Below are 16,737 nucleotides of genomic sequence, written 5' to 3'. Positions count from 1 at the left end.
TTGAATTTAAATGATTTTATATAAAATCAGTTTAATACACTTCAGACTAGCTATAATAATTAACTCAGCATCATATTCAGGTCAATATGCAACCAGATAATTTTGATCTCTCTACTCGACTAATAGAATAATAGTATTTATGGCCTTGAAGATGCTGATTCTAATACATGTATATATTTGTAGAGAGTCTGAGGTCTATTGAGCTGATTCATTAAAGATACGGTTTAGAGGATCTGGTCCCGGACATGCTGTATTTGATTGTTACAAGTAATTTGAGGTCTGTTGGACTGATTGATTTGTTATGCACGGGCTGTCAGATGCAAATTATCCGGCTTCATCTTGCTCGGCCGTAACCGTAGCCCTCATGGGACTCGATCCTGTGTTACAAACCAGCATATACTCATTAGACAGTTGCACATTGGTTAGGACAGTGTTTGAAAGTTTCCTTTGTAAGAATGGGTATGCAGACCACTTTTCACAAACAGTGCCTAATACAGTCTGATGTTTCAGATATGATGAAGGTAGATGAACGTACTACAAACATAGACTTTTCCAAATATGATTTATGCGAGGTTTAGGTGTTACGCATATGCGACAAGCTGTATAACCACTAGCCAAGTGGACTAGTTCTATTGGTCCACTGGTTAGCGCGCTTACTTTCTACGTACAAGACCCGGGTGAGTGCGAGTAATTTCGCCGTCTCTTCTCATAATCGTTACATAGGCGCCTATTTTCAACATCCGATTTAAATGTCGAGAATGGTCGACGCCTAGAGAACTACCTAATCTCGAACAGTGTCAGTCGCGCGGTAGTCTAAATTGTTAATCTCATTAGCGTGATCAAACCCCCTGTTTCGCTCTCGGCAGGTGTGGTGGGTCTGTAAGGGACACTCAATCGAAAAATCAAACGAAATTTACCAGCCAAATAAATAACAGGGACAATCCCTATTTCAAGATCAAAATCTCGTTTGCATGACTAAATCCTGGGTTCTATTTGTTCAAGCATATATGAAACTGCCTTTAATTCTGAGAATCTGTTTTTGCAGTGTTTTTATTCTGTGAGTTGTATAAATATGCAATATAAAAGCATATTTCATCATTGATATTATAAGGACATGTATTAATAACCACAGAAGAAAGCACGACGATGCAGTAAGTAGCATTAAATAATGTTTTGTTCTTTATTTATACCAGAAAATAAACATTCGTAACATCATAAAACATCAATATCAACATCATTAATTTATTAACAATCGAAACTCATTAAAATTTACATCATCATCATCATGATTATTATCAATATCATAAATTTCGATAGAAAAACTTTGCATAGATAAAACCGGATCATTTCATCTGCTATTTGTGGACGGTGAAAGTCTTACATATTATATCATAAATCATTCATATTTCTACAAATTATAGCTACATGACAATAAATGGAAGATATTATCATTTTTATGGTTTTTTATTATTATCTGATATTTGATTATCATTTCTATCATAATATAATTGCAATAGATTCTTTGAAAGCTGTTTAGAAAAGATGATTATAAGTAAACATAAACACCTTTAAAAACCAGTGTATTTTATATCTGTGGCGATCACAAAATAAATAGAAATATCACACAATTTTATCACATTCTGAAGTCCTCGATAAAACACTGGCTCCGACCCAATCATCGCCCATACGATATGCATCATCTAATCTACGCTAATAAAGTTCTACGTCATAGCTGAGGATAGTTAAACTGGGTATTGAGGGTAAAATGAAAGCGCGTAAATCAAAGAACCAGGATGGGGTTGGAGATTATATAGTCTTAATCGGACACGGGACCGGACTCACGCCATTGATGTACCGGGTTCGGATGCAGGCTGGACTTGGATTCTGTTGGTCGGTCGAGTTATAGGTGTCAGCACACGTTTCCACCAGGGAAGACGAGTTTCCGCCTGGTCGTCATCAGCTCCTCGTGTCGGGGACGGAGGTTTGAATCTTCTCACTGGTGTTTGAGTAACGGAACGCTCCGACGACGGCACCACCAATTTCAGTACGATCAGTACAATCAGCAGTATAACAACGGTACCGCCTAGTAGACCCCCGAGTAGAATACCTAATGTCCTATTCGAGTAATCACCACTTACTTCACTTACTACAAAATCGATAATAACACAAATCACTGAATATAGAAACGGGATGTTAAAATTATACAAAAATCGGGTCATTTAAGAAAAAGATTCACTGAAGTCACGACAAGTCACAGCCCGAAATTATGACCGACAATACGCGTGACACTCTTTCAACAACCGCTGTATGGGTTATTTATCTAAAGTCGCGGTGCGTCATTTTGGCAGTCATGTGTTAGCGGCGACCGAGGTTTAAATACCAAGTTTACGGCCAAAATGACGTATTCGCATGGTGTCATTACTCGTACCTGAACAACCGGAAGCGGATATATTCACGGCTCCATTCGTGACGTAACCGGTTTTGCAAGTACACGTATAACCTCCAGCAGTGTTTACACAATCAGTACTCGCAGATTTACATACGGTCAAACACTCGTTCACATCTAAAAAAAAAATTTAGAAAAAAAAGTTTAGTTTGTCAGAGGAACCCTCGCTTGCCACTGTAGTGTCGTGTGTTGCACGTACCTGTACAGACCGGAATGACGACAGCAGAATTAGTAGTAGATTTACCGGTCTGTATATATCCACTGGCGCAGTAACACTCGAATGAGCCAAACGTGTTTCTACACTCAGTTGTTTGAGGGCATGAGTGAAATTTTTTGTTGCTGCATTCATCAAAATCTGAAGAGAGGGGAATCGAGAACATATATCAAAGGACCCAGAAGGAGAGCTATATTCACTCATTAGATTAAGGGTAAACTCAAAGTCGCTGATTGAAGATGAACTCAAATACTAAATTTAACTATAGCGTCAACTTTCACAGAAAAGTTAAATTTAAATCTTCTGTTTGACTGCTGGTGGTTACCTTATGTTTTCAAAGAGGACAAAATTCAAACTTAGCCGTTTTAGACTTGAACTTTTTGATGTACCGGTAACTGGGTCTTGGAGTAGATTTGACGAAGAACTGAGAAGGTTGTAAGATTTAAAGGCTTAGGCTTACCAGACACCGCAGACCCGGTGCAATAAGCACTTCCAACACCGACGATGATGCAGACACCGGATGGTAACTCATTAACTGAACTGCTCAATGTGTCTTGTAGCTGGCTGTACGTGGGCGTGTTCGCACCCGAGCTGAAACCCAGCGAGAAAGTTGCGATAGTGCTTCCTTCACTAGAAAAACAAACAAAAAGAAAACAATTCAGATTTCAGTCTTAGTTTCTAGAGAATTATGTGAACTGTGCGCACACTTGCGCCGGATCGCATGGAGACAGATATAAAGTTCCACGCGAGACAGCAAGTGTATTCCGGTTTAGTCGGAGTGAAGATGGGCCGTCATCACAATAAGCGGCGTTGGAAAAAGATATTTTGCCTGAGCCACAAGTGATCAAAGGTGGCAATCGTGATAAAGGCAATTTACTGTTAAGCATACATTGTACACATATCAAAGGTGCATTAGATCCAAAAATGAATGCGTCAAATTCGGCTTCATTGGATATTTCTCGCGCGTCAGACTTAAACCTGAAGGTATTTGACTGGGTATTAAAAGTATTCTTAATTTCTAGTCTCAATTTGATGGTAACATACCTAAAGCTATTGATCGTGGCAGATTTGAAATTCTGGTATTGGTTTGAAAACACATCGTTCAGCTGTAAATATAAACGAGCACATAGTAATTCAGATATTTATACAATTCAACGGATGAATATCTCTAATAGCGGTTTCTTCGCCTTACCCGTTGTTCTATTTTCTTAGACAAAATATGAAAAGCGATCGAACTTCTATTCAATAAATCGGCATTGAATTGTTGTTTCAGTCGTAATTCTCCGGCGTAGATCATATCAGCTATAACGAAAGAAAGATGACGCGATTCTTTTAATAAGCTACGATACAATATGACCAACTGAAGTCTGGTGGTAACACGAGATGATGTGTATAGGGGTAAGACGCAAAGCTTCGCTGTAGAATATTTCGCAATCGTTATTTTCACAACGTACCTTTTGAACAAGAGACATCCGGATTTCCGTAGTAACCCTCATCGCACAAACACGTGTAGATACCGGGTAAATTCAAACACGCCGCATTCACTCCGCACGGATTCTCATTACATTCATCTACATCTAAAAACGAAATGGCGACACCGGTTATCATATATACATACGTATACTGAAGATTCATTTGTGACTTGTTTCGATTATGTGCTGCGTGCACCCGCTAGCATATCATCTAGCGTATCCCGTCTCGTTCCCCGTAGCACAACTCCTATGATACTACGTATAGTAAGTACCCCGTAGCGTGCACCTCCTAGGTTACCCCGTTGCGCGTCCCCTGGGATATCCCGTAACGTATCCCGTAGAATACTAGCATACCCTCTACGATTCCCCGTATCATACCCCGTAGCGCACCCCCAGGATACCCCGTAAAGTATCCCGTAGGATACCCCTTAGCATACCCTCTAGGGTTCCGCGTATCATACCCCATAGCGCACCCCTAGGACAACTCGTAAATTATCCCGTAGGATACCCTTAGCATACCCTCTACGATTCCCCGTATCGTACCCCATAGTGCACCTAGTATAACCCCTAGGGCACCATCCTGTAGCATAACCCCGTAGCATACCCTTGATAACCCGTAACATACCTTCACAGGAACCGCTACCGCTGAATCCGGACATACAGTCGCATGTGTATGTACCATTGAGATCTGTACAGAGCGCATTCAATCCACACGGTGACAACAAACATTCGTCAATATCTACACGAGATGGAAACAAATATCAAACATACACGCATTATCACTTGAATTAAATAACATTTCGAAAAAATAGATATCACTTAGGGTTCTTACTCGAACATGTTTTCTGGTCATTCTCCAAACTAAAACCGTCTTGACATGCGCACTGGAAACTTCCGATCGTGTTGATACACAAGTCGCTGCACGGGTTTAAATTTTCACACTCGTTTTCATCTTAAATTAAAAGATAAGGATCTTCGTTATGTACCACCATTACAACTCGGGATTCAAACCCACCATTACAACTCATTTCGGGATTCGAACCGCCATTGTTCGGTCCTCCGGGATGTGGTCAAGTCTACCTACCTAGGCAATTGAATCCATCTGAAGCAAGTGTATAACCGCGATTACAATGACAAAGGTCTTGACCAGCATTTCTCATACAACTATGAGCACACACTGATCCGTTATTACAAACGTTGTCCGCAGTTACTGCAAAATAAAGTGCGTCCGTCGTTAACATGTCTACATATGCCTACTTAAATAAATATTTCATCGATTCATGAAGAGACCCGCTTCTTTTTGGTTCAAGTCCGAGTATTTTGGGGTCATGATTCTTGCTGAGGTATGTACAAAATATAAGAGTCACGATTTGATATGAATATACAATAGGAGACAGTAAATGCTTAGAAGGGAAATGACGGATAAGCATTTGTAGCTTTACCTTGACATTCGAAGTTACTACCAGTTTTTAGCGCATACCCTGGATAACAATCACAGTAGTGACCACCGATTGTGTTGACGCATAACTGCTGGCATTGGTTCAAAGACGGCAGATCACATTCATTTATATCTACAGAGAAAAACAATGGGATTTAAGACTATAGTGAGCTGATATTAATCTTTAGCGTAGAGTTAACAAATATTAACCCGCAGTAGATATATAGAATTTTGAGTCTTACAGTTTCGGGGTTGATTTTAGTTTCTCTGATGATTGGGTTTAAGCCCATGGCAAAAAATTTGTTTCGCCGAAACAGAAAACACGTTCACGAGGAAAAAAACGTTTTTTCGGCGCCGTGTGCGTTTGGCTTTAGAAGTAACCCCGAAACTGTTAGAAAATACAATTTTCTATATATCTACTGTGGGTTTTTATTTGTAAATGAGATTCAAGTAGAAAAATAATTAATTTGAAGAGATTCTTCGGATGAAATAAACAACTGTCGGTTACCTTGACAACTATAACCGTCGCCGTAATATCCACTGTTACAACGACACGAGAATGAGCCTGCATTGTTGCTACAGATGGCGTTATTGTCGCAAACGTTTTGATTCAAACATTCGTCGATATCTGAAACGAACACACGTCAAAAATGTCTTCCGAATTAAAATCAGCCAGTCGATAGGCATTCACTTTGAAAGGATGGGCTTAATCAGAAACGTAGAATCTTGATACGGTAACAAACACTCGCCGACGGGCTTGGGATACAGTTCTCGGGTTTATAGATAATATATCAGTGGGTCGGCGAGTGCCTGTGGTGCAGTTTAATAAGGTTCTTACCTGAGCAGACTCCGAGGTTGTTGCGAGTAAAACCCGATTTACAGTTGCATTCATACGAGCCTACTACATTATTGCAAACTTCGTGAGTTCCCGAACAATTATAGATTTCATAGGCGCATTCATCTACATCTGAAATACAATAAAACCACGCGATTCAAATTGCAAATTCCTCATCTACCAAACACTCGAACTTTATTTAGATCTCATGACAAAGAAGTCTTTCTTGTAATGTGTGGTCTTGGATGCATCATTAAATCACACTAGGATTCAAAGCCAGTGTAACGTGTCAGACCTACGGTGGCTTTTATTACGCGCGGAATTTCATGGATTAACTTTTTAAATGGAGAAACCCGGGCTATAACAGTTATCTGATTGGTTAATAATGACATCATCCAAGCTGCGGATATACTAGCTGCGCACTCGGACTAGTGTGGCAGGGTTTCGTGTCTTGGCGAGTCTAGATGATGTTCGAGGATGTTCAATGTAATATTGTCACTGAAACGAAAGTTTTTACCTTCGCATCTGCTGGAGTTAGTTGGCGAGATTGAGAAACCAGTTTTGGTTGTGCAATCACACCTGAAAGAGCCGAACGTATTGGTACATCCGTCCTCGCAGTATCCATTATTCACCAAACACTCGTCTATATCTGAAGTAAAACATTCATTTTATTCGTTTTATACCTTTTTTATCCATTTCACAGTGATACAAATACAAAGGTATTTTACTTCTAATGCTACATGTATTTAGCTTCGTCGAGGAGTCATAGAATTCGCGAATTAATCAATTTCAAGGAAAGTATAGAAAAAGATCGCCGTGACGTATTCGATAGCATACCTAGACATTTACTACCATTGCCGTTCATCCCAGGTGGACATGGGCCACATCGGAAATTCGTTACATTGAATTCGACACATGAACTGGGATCGTAACAGGGTGAAGGGGTACGTTTACAGGGGCTCGTCTCACACCGGGCGCCCGCCCATCCGGCTGGACAGTCGCATTGCGCCAAATAAAACCGATCTGTAAAATAAAACTGTGTCAGTTATCATAATCCCTAGGTTGTTTACAGAGCGACATGAAAAGGGTTAGAAGTCTGCAGCGATGAATATGAACTAATTTTAGTTTTACTGTCAATTATAACAATAAGAACTGAGTTCAGGTTCTTAAACAACTGCGATTTTTGGAGTGAAAGTTAGCGGTGTGGAATAGTGGGGTCATTGGTAGTGTATTGATGGAGCCAGTGACGCAATGGTTAATCGGGTTGAACTCACTTGTATTTGTTTCACGAAGAATCGATTCAAGATGTCCGAACGAACAAACTCCTCCGTTCAGACAGTGACACAGCCTCACTTCCGGTTGATAGGCAGACGACGCTTGCATAACGTCGCGAGCTATGAGTTCGATGCTGATTGGCTGCGTGTCGATGACGTGGATGGTTAAGACGTTCTGATTGGTAAGCGTCACGGTCGACCCGGATGATCGCAGATAAGCGATCAGAGATAGCGTGAACGTCTGATTGACGTTCGGATCCGTGACGTTGACGTAGATTTGCGTAGCGACGTTGATTTCAACGTTGATTATCGGCTTCAGATTAAAAACAGGCGGAAAATTTCCTACAATTGGATACAAAAAACGAACGTACACAAATAATTCAATATTCATTCACTATTGCACGCTATAATTCGCTTACACAATCGATAACGCTCAAGCTCCCGGTGGGATTAAAACCTCTGCGTTGCGTGTACGGAACTTTTTCGGAACGAACGTCATAGAATTAACAATATCCACTATAGTACGTACATAAGATCTCATGATCGTGAAATATCACTTAATATATAATTTTTGAATAAATATTTGAGAGTTCTTGGTACCCATGCCCTTCTACCACAGCCGCTCCATAGAGTTTGGAATGCTCTCCCGACTGAACTTCAGCAAGCGTCTAACATTGATATGTTCATGCAGAATTTGAAAAGGCATATAATATTGAAATTATAGCTACAACTTCTCTGTGACTGCACCCTCACTTGATGTTAATTCGGCATTTATATTGTTCATAGCTTTTTGTTAAGATTATCTATGTCCCCATTTTGTCATTTTTCTTTACTACACTTTACAGTGTAGAAATACTTTCCGTAACTTTTTCTTTTATGTAATAGTGATGACTGTATGTATTGTATCTCTTCTTAAGTAAAGAAATAAACTTGTAAGATAATATTAATTTAATGGGCGGGTTCGTTGTTACCGTACTACTAATACCGTATAAACTAATGTATGCTTTTTCACCGAGTTGTGAGGGGTTCAATGTCTCCACAGCGATAGGACTGCGAATAAGGCAGTTTACCATTCAAACCAACAGAAAGTGAGACGTGTATACAATAATTTAACGTATCCTGAGTGCAATGAAACAATTGTTATCATATTTGTCAAGAGCAATAGACGTCACTGCCGTAGTTGGTGTTGACTGCGCGCGCACTCATTAGTGCGTTGATTCCTCATAGAGAAATCACACGATTGATTCATGTTTAATTAAGTCGGAAGTTTTTTTTCTGAGGGGGAAATGATGAATACTTAATTATGCGTTCAGGTATGAGCGCCGTATAAGTAGAGACCGCCGTGACCCTGGCCTTAGAGTCGGATACATGATTTATATGTACTCATTGTACGTTGCTATTATCGTAAGGTGCGTACTATTTCCTAGTTACCAAGGACAGGATAAAAATGTTTACTTCGAAATCAAAGCTAAAACACAAGGTTATCGCACGTAGTAATCGTCCGTGTGAGAATAGGGTAGCATGATCACCCGTCAAAGTGTAGGGTAGCGTGATTGACCGATGACGCACGAACGAATGACACAAACATGATTGATTCTTTTCCGGGGCGGCGGAGGCAAGTTGACGTCGGCCCGACTCATATCCGACCCCACGAGGCAGTAACCGTGGGAAAATTCGCGACTATTTTCAAGGGGTTCGGGGTCTTCCCGGGAAATTTGTTTAATGGTTGCATTTCGAAAGCGCTGATTCATGATTCAGGGTCCAGTTCCACAGTTCCGAGTTAAGATTTAACTCTGAGTTAAGTCATTAAAAATTAACTAACTTTAACTCAGAGTTAACTCCAACTCAAAACTGTGGAACTGGGCCCGGTTCCACAGTTGTGAGTTGGAGTGAACTCTGAGTTAAAGTTACTTCATTTTCAATGTTTTAACTCTAGAGTCAAATTTAACTCAGAACTGTGGAACTGAGTCCTGGTTGATTGAGTCACCATGTTTATGAATGTAACCGATGATAATGGACGCAGCTGTTTCATAGTCGATCACAAATGCGTTTAGAAATATCATCGGCAAAATTATTGGCCCGGCCCACGACATTTATCAATGTTGATTCTAGACGCCACAAAAATCACAAAATGTTTGAATTTCAATTCCGTTTAAAAGCTAAGATGATGTCTCTGGTCGCGTTGCGCAGATTCAGTAAAATTTGAGTTCATTCATTTAAACCAATTACTAGACAGTTATTCTAATTGACGGAACTATTGAAACGTTGAGATGTTCCCTTACTCCACTGTCTTGTTGTACGTTTTCGCCACTTACTGAGATACTTGATTTCACTGCTGGCTAACTCGTACGCTGTTACAGTCGATCTTCCAGCCTCCTCGGTGCCCATCTGAGCAGAGTCGTACATACACTGCATGAATACCTCAGAGTTGAAACAAACCTGCAATATGATATATTTAACAAATAGTCATATGGACACACGTATGCAAATTTCTAATTGAAAAGTTCGATGAAGTTTTTCTTTCTTTGACCTATGTTGTATGTTGGCAGTTTTTTACTTAAAAAATACAGTTAATATACGCGGTAGTTAATAAAAAAACATCCGGTTAAAGAAAACCTTATCAAGCATTGCAAGACACGAGAGAGGGGCGTATGAACGCTTACCGCGCTGGCTGAATTATATCTTGTTTCGTTATTATTAAACAGAGCTGGAAGATTGCCGCGATAATCGTCCAAGAAAATAGGAACGAATGACGATTGATCTGTGTCGTTGAACGTTGTATCCGTAAACAATGACGACCCGGTTTTCACTCGCCCTGGAGAAAAATACAATCACATGTTCATACTGACGCTGACGGTCCGATGAAAAATCCAGTCATACCTTGGAGGAGATCTGCACTATACAAACTATCGTTTCTCGGGGGTCCGTTAATTCAAAAATCTAAATGCAGTCAGTGATAATTCTAAGATCACTGTAATTGATACAAGATCTTAAGATCTTTGAGAATGGTTTAACTATTAGAATTGTCTGAATTGAGATGATACCAAGGTGTTAAAACAGGCAGAGGAAAAGGGTAAATATCTATTGCAGCTCGAAAATTTGCCAAGTGACTGATGATATTGCAATTAAATATCGTGTGATGTCATCGAATTACACGTGGTCAAAGGTGGCCGCCTCGGTGGGTGGACTCCACTTACAAGAGAGTCCGAATTGATAAAGTTGTGATTCGGAGCTATCGTCCGGAAGTGACGTCCGATCACGAAGTTGATAATCGTCCGCTTTGATGCCGTTGACCAGTCCAAGAAGTCCTCGAGTTGAACCGACGTATTCCGACGGCAGTTTAACGTTGCCGATTAGTTGTTTATAGCCCAAAGACACCTAGAAATATATTCAAGACGAACTGTGCGACTTATAGTTTATCTCGTCCACATATTTTACTTGAAATGTATTGGTCTACAAAATGTATTGTCTTAGGGCCTATACATCTCCCTGGCTTAAAACAGTCGTAAATTGTAGCTAAATCATCGTAAATATTGAGTAATACTTCAGCCATACATCCAATCATATACACTTTACCAAGTTATCATTTTGAAATTTCAAAACAATAAATCTATTGATCTAATTTAGGAGTGTAAACTGGATTAGGCAAAGGGCAAATGTAGCGATGTTCATGATGAACTGAGTCTAATAATAAAGTGGCATACATGTATTTCATACGTATTTCCATGCATACAACTTTCATAATCCTCCTGTCCTTGTAATTCAACTCAGTCTATATCTTTTTTTCCATTTGGTATATGACTATATCCGTCTAGATATCTCAATTCTCTCGTTTGCCACTTACCGCTAAAACGAAGCCGTTGCTGAAGACTATTACCACCGACCCGTTTGTATTCGACAATATCGCAACGTTACCGAATTCTTTACCAGTTGAATCAAATTCATCGCTCGCAAATTGTTGTACCCGATCAACTAAAACAACCATCTTAGATTCGTTCTTCAACAAAACCTGGAGAAACCAACAGCATTGAATAAGAGAACAACTGAAAATCCATTTCATTTACAATGACTTTAAATGACTGCCTCGATAGAATCATCCATGACGCAATCGAATTGACACTTTTTAGATGACTGCCTCTATGAAACCGTCTAACGTCCGATTCTTCAAATTGAACCTTATTGAGATGTCTACCGACACAACGCAGCCTATTTGATGTCTGTCATCTTGAATCTTGTGTTTTAGAGATCGTTGTTGCACATACCTCGACTAAGCTGGAATTATCGGTCTGTGCGGCATACGCTGAGAACACAGTAGCCGATGAAGAACCGGGTACTCGTGTCAGTCGAGCCTGTACCGAGAGGTTTCTAGTGCTCATTCCTTGAAGAAGATCAAAATCTCCAATAGCGTTGAACGTGTAACGGCTACCATCGAGGGTTGTAATGTGTGGATCGCCGATCATGGTACCTGTAATACATCATATAGGAGTAAACGACTGAATTAAACAGGTACCAGTGAGTTTGGTAATGTCATTTGACAAACAATTCGAAGATGGCTGTCCCTATAAACATTGAATGTATATACATTTGCAATTATGAAGGTCTTCATATTTTCCGGGAACGATTCAAAAGATGTAATATAATGATTTGCTTATGTAAGTTTTTTTTAAAGAGATACTCACCAACGGAAGGGTTTTTATAGTTGGAACAAGTAGCGATTGGTCTCAGAGTATAGAACGTATCGCAGTTGTTACTATTTACACAACACGCTTGATGTCCGGCTACATCGTCCGGTAGATTTTTGAATACATATCCGGCATTAGGATATGTATTAGCGAGGAACGCTGTACCGTCGGATAGTTTGTGATAGCAGCAAAGTTGTTTAATTCGAGTTCCATCTTGCGCAGCGGTACCAAAACGTTCCTCGTAACAAGTATTCGATGTTCCGGAATTTAAGCGACTCTCATTGAATCGAAAGTCGCGTTTGGCTTGTTGTAGGCTGCACGGACACGTATCGGAAGCGGTGACCGGAGCGGCTGAGTCACGTGACACGTACCAATCATTACATACAGCGTCGTAGTTATTTACCGAGGGTTGATTTACTCGGTCGAAAGATAGTTTATAAACGAATCGACCGAGTTCACCTAAAAAAACAGACAGGAAATTAGCATTTCTTCGGTTTCGTTTCATTCATTAACAGTTAACAACCGTATCAATTTGTCTACATATCATCTGGAAATTGATTCACAGTTCTCGTTTAAAGTTCTCCAGTCTTAGAGCTGCGTTTTAACTCTAGAGCCAAACGTCACCGACTGAACTGTAGAAATGGGTCCTGGATTATTTCATTCATCAAAAGATAGAACACATTGAGAGACACCCACAGTATCAATGGGGTACCCGCGGTGCTACTGTAGCAATCGATGATTCCACGTATAGCAGGCGAGGATCCGCAAGGTTTGCTAGTAGATGGTTGGTCGCCCGCGTTCAATTTCTTCTACATTTCAATTAAATCTGAATGATTTTTTCTCTTGAATGAACCAATTATTTATGAAAACTATACCAATATCCGAGTAGAAGAATGGAATTACGAAGTATATTTAGTGAGTCCTGTGACCTACTGCTCGTCACGCCATCTGGTGGGATAGGCGGGTTTGTCGGTACCCCATTGATTAAGATAATTCTGAACATAGCTGGTAAATTTTCCACAAGACACGTAAGAAAAAAAAACAATAACAGTTTTGTGAAATGATACTGTGGGTTTCTCTCAATGATATTCGTCATTACTATTCTCAACTATATTCACAGTTTTTGTGACGTACCGGTATTACCATACGTGTTATCAATACGTAGAGCGTTATCGGTGAATGAATACGGGTGGTTGAAATAGAGATCGTTCTTCCCGGCCGAATATCCGATAGAAACGTTACGTCTCTCGCCCGTAGTCTGCATCGTAATCGAACCGTAGTTAAATATACCGTACGTGTTAACGCCATCCGTCACCAGAACGCATTGGAAGGTCGCTTCCTGATAATAGCAATAACGATGAAAAAAATAACAGGATTTAATCGATTCAGAACAAATGTGTTTAGAAACGAGATACGACGAAATGATTGAAACTCGATTAAACCAAATACCTTTTTGCCTTTGTAATCGTAGTTCGGATATTGAGGTATGTTTATGAAGCTTATCACAGTTATTGAGTACGGCTCGAACGATGAAGACGTCGGATATGACGTATGAATCGCAGTAAGAGTGAGATTCTTTATCTTTTCGAAGTCGTTGTCATTTCGTGTGCTCATTTCACAAGTAACACTTCCGGGCGAAGGGTCTAAATCAGTCCAGAATGGGGCTATGATCGCGCTCAAATAACTGGTCGGAAACACTTGTGCAGACGAAGAGTTGAATATTTCTCTACCAAGTGTCACATACCCGTTTGTTGATACCTAAACAAACATAATCCAACATCAAACACGCAAAAATGTGAATTTTAAGAATTCATGAAAAACAACTGAAAAATTGTAACTTACTCTCAACCAGTGATATTTCAAGCTTCCAATAGATATACCTCCAGGAACCCGTTTCACATTACTAACTCCGTCGTCGAGATTATGAAAAGTGCAGAAATTGTTCAAATGACTGTACGGGAAGAGGGGCAAAATTGTATTTATCACAGAAGATGCAGTTGTATTAGCCTCAGTTGTAGTTGTTGGTGTGTCAGTGGTCAAGGAGCTGGCAGTCGGAGACGTGGATGAATCCGTTTGTGGGCTCGTCTCGGTGGTTGCGGAGGTTGATGTTTCTACCGCGGATGAGCTGACAGTTGGACTCAGACTGGTAGTAGTCACAGTTGTAGTTGGACCGGTTGTAGTCTCAGTTGTATTTGAACTGGTTGTAGTCTCAGTTGTAGTTGGACTGGTTGTGAACTCAGTTGTAGTTGGACTGGTTGTACTCTTAGTTGTAGTATGAATTGTTGTGGACTCAGCTGTGGTTGGACTGGTTGTAGACTCAGTTGAAGTTGAACTGGTTGTCGACTCAGTTGTCGTTGGACTGGTAGTAGTCACAGTTGTAGTTGGACTGGTTGTAGTCTCAGTTGTATTTGAACTGGTTGTAGTCTCAGTTGTAGTTGGACGGGTTGTGAACTCAGTTGTAGTTGGACTGGTTGTTCTCTTAGTTGTAGTAGGACTTGTTGTGGACTCAGCTGTGGTTGGACTGGATGTAGACTCAGTTGAAGTTGAACTGGTTGTCGACTCAGTTGTAGTTGGACTGGTAGTAGTCACAGTTGTAGTTGGACTGGTTGTACTCTCAGTTGTAGTTGGACTGGTTGTTGACTCAGTTGTAGTTGGATAGGTTGTACTCTCAGTTGTTGTAGGACTGGTTGTACTCTCACTTGTAGTTGAACTGGTTGTAGCCTCAGTTGTAGTTGGACCCGTTGTACTCTCAGTTGTTGTAGGACCTGTCGTGGACTCAGCTGTGGTTGGACTGGTTGTAGCCTCAGCTGAAGTTGAACTGGTTGTCGACTCAGATGTAGTTGGACTGATAGTAGTCACAGTTGTAGTTGGACTAGTTGTAGTCTCAGTTGTAGTTGAACTGGTGGAAGTCATAGTTGTAGTTGGACTGGTTGTACTCTCAGTTGTTGTTGGGCTGGTTAATGACTCAGTTAAAATTGAACTGGTTGTCGACTCAGTTGTAGTTGGACTGATTGTTGACTCAGTTGTAGTTGGACTGGTTGTACTCTCACTTGTAGTTGAACTGGTTGTCGACTCAGTTGTAGTTGGACTGGTTGTAGCGTCAGTTGTAGTTGGACTGGTTGTCGACTCAGATGTAGTTGGACTAGTAGAAGTCACAGTCGTAGTTGGACTGGTTGTACTCTCAGTTGAAGTTGAACTGGTTGGCGACTCAGTTGTAGTTGGACTGGTTGTAGTCTCAGTTGTATTTGAACTGGTTGTAGTCTCAGTTGTAGTTGGACGGGTTGTGAACTCAGTTGTGGTTGGACTGGTTGTAGCCTCAGTTGAAGTTGAACTGGTTGGCGACTCAGTTGTCGTTGGACTGGTAGTAGTCACAGTTGTAGTTGGACTGGTTGTAGTCTCAGTTGTATTTGAACTGGTTGTAGTCTCAGTTGTAGTTGGACGGGTTGTGAACTCAGTTGTAGTTGGACTGGTTGTTCTCTTAGTTGTAGTAGGACTTGTTGTGGACTCAGCTGTGGTTGGACTGGATGTAGACTCAGCTGAAGTTGAACTGGTTGTCGACTCAGTTGTAGTTGGACTGGTAGTAGTCACAGTTGTAGTTGGACTGGTTGTACTCTCAGTTGTAGTTGGACTGGTTGTTGACTCAGTTGTAGTTGGATAGGTTGTACTCTCAGTTGTTGTAGGACTGGTTGTACTCTCACTTGTAGTTGAACTGGTTGTAGCCTCAGTTGTAGTTGGACCCGTTGTACTCTCAGTTGTTGTAGGACCTGTCGTGGACTCAGCTGTGGTTGGACTGGTTGTAGCCTCAGTTGAAGTTGAACTGGTTGTCGACTCAGATGTAGTTGGACTGATAGTAGTCACAGCTGTAGTTGGACTAGTTGTAGTCTCAGTTGTAGTTGAACTGGTGGAAGTCATAGTTGTAGTTGGACTGGTTGTTGACTCAGTTGAAGTTGAACTGGTTGTCGACTCAGATGTAGTTGGACTAGTAGTAGTCACAGTTGTAGTTGGACTGGTTGTACTCTCAGTTGTGGTAGGACTTGTTGTGGACTCAGTTGTGGTTGGACTAGTTGTAGCCTCAGCTGAAGTTGAACTGGTTGTCGACTCAGTTGTAGTTGGACTGGTAGTAGTCACAATTGTAGTTGGACTGGTTGTACTCTCAGTTGTTGTTGGGCTGGTTAATGACTCAGTTAAAATTGAACTGGTTGTCGACTCAGTTGTAGTTGGACTGGTTGTTGACTCAGTTGTAGTTGGACTGGTTGTACTCTCACTTGTAGTTGAACTGGTTGTCGACTCAGTTGTAGTTGGACTGGTTGTAGCGTCAGTTGTAGTTGGACTGGTTGTACTCTCAGTTGTAGTAGGACTTGTTGTGGACTCAGCTG

General features: G+C 40.7%; 2 protein-coding genes across 2 annotated transcripts in view; both read right to left on the bottom strand.

The window, feature by feature from the left end:
• Positions 1 to 324: 324 nt before the first annotated feature.
• On the bottom strand, positions 325 to 12,139 carry LOC141910540 (uncharacterized). Its single transcript, XM_074801232.1, has 18 exons — positions 11,942 to 12,139; positions 11,524 to 11,688; positions 11,004 to 11,057; positions 7,680 to 7,920; positions 6,923 to 7,054; positions 6,409 to 6,537; positions 6,079 to 6,198; positions 5,575 to 5,703; positions 4,965 to 5,084; positions 4,758 to 4,871; positions 4,115 to 4,237; positions 3,853 to 3,962; positions 3,705 to 3,766; positions 3,121 to 3,290; positions 2,646 to 2,801; positions 2,429 to 2,563; positions 1,856 to 2,146; positions 325 to 377 (listed from the first exon to the last, which is right to left on the bottom strand). Exons 1-18 carry the CDS (start codon positions 12,137 to 12,139, stop codon positions 325 to 327), a joined length of 2,502 nt encoding a protein of 833 aa, XP_074657333.1.
• LOC141910539 (uncharacterized) overlaps positions 12,136 to 16,737 on the bottom strand; it is a 28,729-nt gene continuing 24,127 nt past the window's right edge. Inside the window, exons 13-21 of the mRNA XM_074801231.1 lie at positions 15,921 to 16,475; positions 15,613 to 15,854; positions 15,109 to 15,206; positions 14,873 to 14,989; positions 14,735 to 14,785; positions 13,811 to 14,119; positions 13,496 to 13,700; positions 12,438 to 12,820; positions 12,136 to 12,144 (exon numbers count right to left, since the gene is read on the bottom strand). Of these exons, the coding sequence (XP_074657332.1) occupies positions 12,136 to 12,144; positions 12,438 to 12,820; positions 13,496 to 13,700; positions 13,811 to 14,119; positions 14,735 to 14,785; positions 14,873 to 14,989; positions 15,109 to 15,206; positions 15,613 to 15,854; positions 15,921 to 16,475 (1,969 nt within the window). The remainder of the gene's footprint in view (positions 12,145 to 12,437; positions 12,821 to 13,495; positions 13,701 to 13,810; positions 14,120 to 14,734; positions 14,786 to 14,872; positions 14,990 to 15,108; positions 15,207 to 15,612; positions 15,855 to 15,920; positions 16,476 to 16,737) is intronic.

Source organism: Tubulanus polymorphus, chromosome 9 (assembly GCF_964204645.1).
Source record: "Tubulanus polymorphus chromosome 9, tnTubPoly1.2, whole genome shotgun sequence".
Taxonomy (NCBI): Eukaryota; Metazoa; Nemertea; class Palaeonemertea; order Tubulaniformes; family Tubulanidae; genus Tubulanus; species Tubulanus polymorphus.
This window is presented reverse-complemented; position numbering and strand designations above follow the sequence as displayed.

Coding starts and splice junctions, on each gene's coding strand:
- LOC141910540 (XM_074801232.1), bottom strand. CDS start 12,139: ATGATCGGCGATCCACACATTACAACCCTCGATGGTAGCCGTTACACG. Junction 11,689..11,941: donor ATAATTCCAGCTTAGTCGAG/GTATGTGCAACA, acceptor TGGTTTCTCCAG/GTTTTGTTGAAGAACGAATC. Junction 3,291..3,704: donor GCCACGATCAATAGCTTTAG/GTATGTTACCAT, acceptor TTGTTTTTCTAG/TGAAGGAAGCACTATCGCAA.